General features: G+C 19.7%; 1 protein-coding gene across 1 annotated transcript; it reads left to right on the forward strand.

Annotated features, from left to right (window-relative positions):
• Positions 1–1,197: 1,197 nt before the first annotated feature.
• On the forward strand, positions 1,198–2,499 carry PGO_004535 (variable surface protein; the record flags this gene model as incomplete). Its single annotated transcript, XM_028691498.1, has 3 exons — positions 1,198–1,209; positions 1,358–2,206; positions 2,341–2,499. 3 exons carry the CDS (start codon positions 1,198–1,200, stop codon positions 2,497–2,499), a joined length of 1,020 nt encoding a protein of 339 aa, XP_028547299.1.
• Between the last annotated feature and the right edge of the window lie 1,224 nt (positions 2,500–3,723).

Raw genomic sequence — 3,723 nt, forward strand, 5'->3', positions numbered from 1 at the left:
ATATATATATATATATATATATAGGCATACAGAGGAGTACGTATTGCATAATTTTCTAAATTTCACAATCAAAAGAAATTTTTTATTATATCGTGTATGAGTACCAGAATTTATTAAATTGAATAAACAAGATAAATAAAAATAATAGTATAACGTAAAAAAATAATTTCACATTGAATAATTACATTAGCAATAAAAAATAAATAAATATACCATATAAAAGCACTTGCAATTTTTCATTATTACTTAATTATTTTATTAAAGCAACGTATTACCTTACGAATATAATAATTATTCATTATAAATATGAAAACTATGTTAAAATAATATACAATATAAAATTATACTTTTTAATTATTTTTGTAAATGTATTGTATATCACAATAATAAAAAAAAGTATAATATAAATTATTAACTCAATATTTAAACGTATATATATATATTCAATTAAAATATTTTTTTTCAAAATAGTATATACAGATATTAATATATATATATTAATAAATAATATAACAAAGGCATTAACCTTATTTATATATATTTACATAAATGAATGTATATTCATTTTTTCTGTTATTAAGGTTTTATATGAAAATATAATGAAAACACTCATAGGCAGCACGCAATTGATAACAAAAGTGCATTGTGCATATATATCAAAAAATAAACAAAAAAGAAATACGCATTGAAATATGAATAATAAAACATTTATGATCGAACTCCATATTTAAACTAATGAATTCTGTAGTAAGAACATTATACACCTAATTTATAAATTTATTAAAGGCATATATAAAAATATATCATAATAATTTATGCATATATTACAGAATCAAAATTATTTGTTATATCATAAGAAAATACTATTTAATCTGTGTTATATTTATAATAATATCCAAATAATATTGTTCTTAATTTAAAGCTATAATACGTTCCTTATAATATGTACTTATTTTTTAATTTTCATATTTCCATTAAAATATAATTGCCCTATATGGAACAAATAACACTAATACAGTTTAAAATATTTGAATAACTTGTTTAATATATTGATGTAATCTAAAATTAAAAGAATTATATAAATCAGTATATATGTTATAAGTAGGCCATTTATTCTGAAATTTTTTTGAGATAATGTTTTGTTATACAAAGAATAGAAATCAATATATATTATATAATATATATAAAATAAATGATATGAGTAAAAACGTTTAGTAATGATGTAGGATTCAATGTTTTTTTAATATTATAATTTATAAACCTAATATTAAAACACTCTTTTATTGAAAACAAGGAGAGAATATTTTTTCTTAAATTTTTTTTTTAATTTTTTATATATTATAATTTTTATTTTTAGTTCGACTATACTGGTATATATGACGCGCGTAATAATGGTTTCAGTTGGAGTTCAACTACAAATAGACATGATCCTCAGGCTGGTCTTTGTACACACTTGTGCAGTAAATTTAGGAATGCACAAGATATTAGCACCAATTTTACCTTCATTCAATTATGCCAAGTTATGTGTTTATATTTATATCACATAAAGCTAAAAGAAAAAACAGATTCCGACAATATAAAATCATATTGTAAATGTTTTCATTACCAGCTAAAAAAAAATCTATTAAAAAAATTTGGATCGAAAATTAACACAACGAAGGAATATTATTATGAAATGATAAATAATAGTGTTGATAATTCTCAAAAAATTATATCAAAAATATGTGAGAACCATGATATAAACGTTGGTGAAGATACATTTAAAATATTGGAAAATCTAGATAATATATGTGATTTAATTAAAGAATTTTATACTCCGCATAATAGAGACTTATCCAGAGTTGAAAGATTTGAACAAAATATGGAACGTTTAGAAAAATATAAGGATACTATGAATGAAAGCCTTTATAAAGAACTAGAAAAAGTTTTCCAAATATATAAAGGTTATTTAACTAGTTGGCGTGATTGTGGATATGGTAAATTTGTCCTGCAATACTTCAAAAACAAGTGGAAAAATAGAAATACATTCAGAGACAGAGGAACAAGTGCAAGCACAGGAATAAGTACGATCGCCGAAAAGAGCATTAGCACAGGTACAGACACAAGAACAGAGGCAAGTGCGATAACTGGAACAAGATTTATTTTAGGAACTACTTCAGGAATAGTTTTTTTATCCTTTTTCAATTATAACAATTATTTTTATTTTGTATAAAGTTATAAACAATTTTAGTTTATTCAAATTTATGTTATATTATAATTCAAATTTTAAAAAATATATATTAATTATAAAAAAATATATTAAATCTATTTAAATATACCATATAAATGCTTTATTTTCAGTACACATCTTATGGATCTTTTTTACAACCAAGGGTAAGAAAGTTAAAAAGGTTTAATAAAAAAAAAAGATACCATCAAAAGTTAATGGACACATTTCATGATACACACCATAATTTAAATTATAATGATTACCGAATATCATATGCCTCAGCGGACTAATAATCATAAAAATAAAATCACAGTTGGTGTAGTAACATTGTTTTAAAAAAATAAAATATAATTATACATTTTATATGAATGTATAAAAAAAAATTTTAAAGAAAAAATATTTCAATATAATCATAACAATATGAAGAACAGTTTTTACATATTTGTAGGTTATATATATATAATATGACGTTTTAAATACTTGACTAACATAAATAATAATTGTAATTATTTTACATAAAAATACAGGCCATTATCTATGTATATATAAAATAATATTATGTTATTAAATATTTAAAGATGTAGCTCTTTAAATATTAAACATCTACTTTTTTAAAATTTTAATATTTTCTGAGATATAATTGTATATATGATCTGAATATAGCGATTAATATAATTATATATAGGTATTTTCTTTAGGATTTAATCTGTATGATATAGAGATTATGTTATGTTTTAGGTTATAGCATTCATGTAATTTTTAGTGTACTTTTGCTTTAATTGATTTTTATATTTATATGATTATGATTTTATTTATTAAGAGGTTGTATATATAAATTTATCAACAAAAAACTTATTAAAAGAAATATACAGTTTTTTGTATCAGATAATATGGAAATTTTTTTATTTGTGTCAAGATATTGTATATGATTAAATGTAAATTAAATCAACTACTCTTTATTAATAGTCAATATTTTATAATTATATACTATAGGTATGTGTGTTATATAATAATCATGTAATATGCATAACTTTGAATCCAACAATAATTGTTGAACAAAAGAATTTATAATGCTTTCTTTATATAATAAAATTGTGCGAAAGTTATTTTTATATTTTATATTATATTTTTGTAGCATTAATAAATATGCTGATTACATTGATTATTCACATATGAAATTTGTTAATTTATTGCAATGTCATTTATTTTTTTTTGGTAGTTCGATTTATTCTTTTTTATTTTATTAAACAAAATATACATTTAATGTACTAAATACAACTTGATTACATTAGTATTATTCTTATTTATTATTAAAAATATAATGCATCCATAGATTCATATATTATATCATATTTTGTTTTATTCTTTATTAATATTACAATATAATATATATTTAGATTAAATATATAATTAAAGAACTTGTATTATTGTGAAGAGTTAACACTATTATTTATAATTATAATTATACAAATGATGATATGTTATGTATATAAAATATTTCATAATGAAGATTA

Source organism: Plasmodium gonderi (assembly GCF_002157705.1).
Source record: "Plasmodium gonderi DNA, contig: Pgo-contig_978, whole genome shotgun sequence".
Lineage (NCBI taxonomy): Eukaryota > Apicomplexa > Aconoidasida > Haemosporida > Plasmodiidae > Plasmodium > Plasmodium gonderi.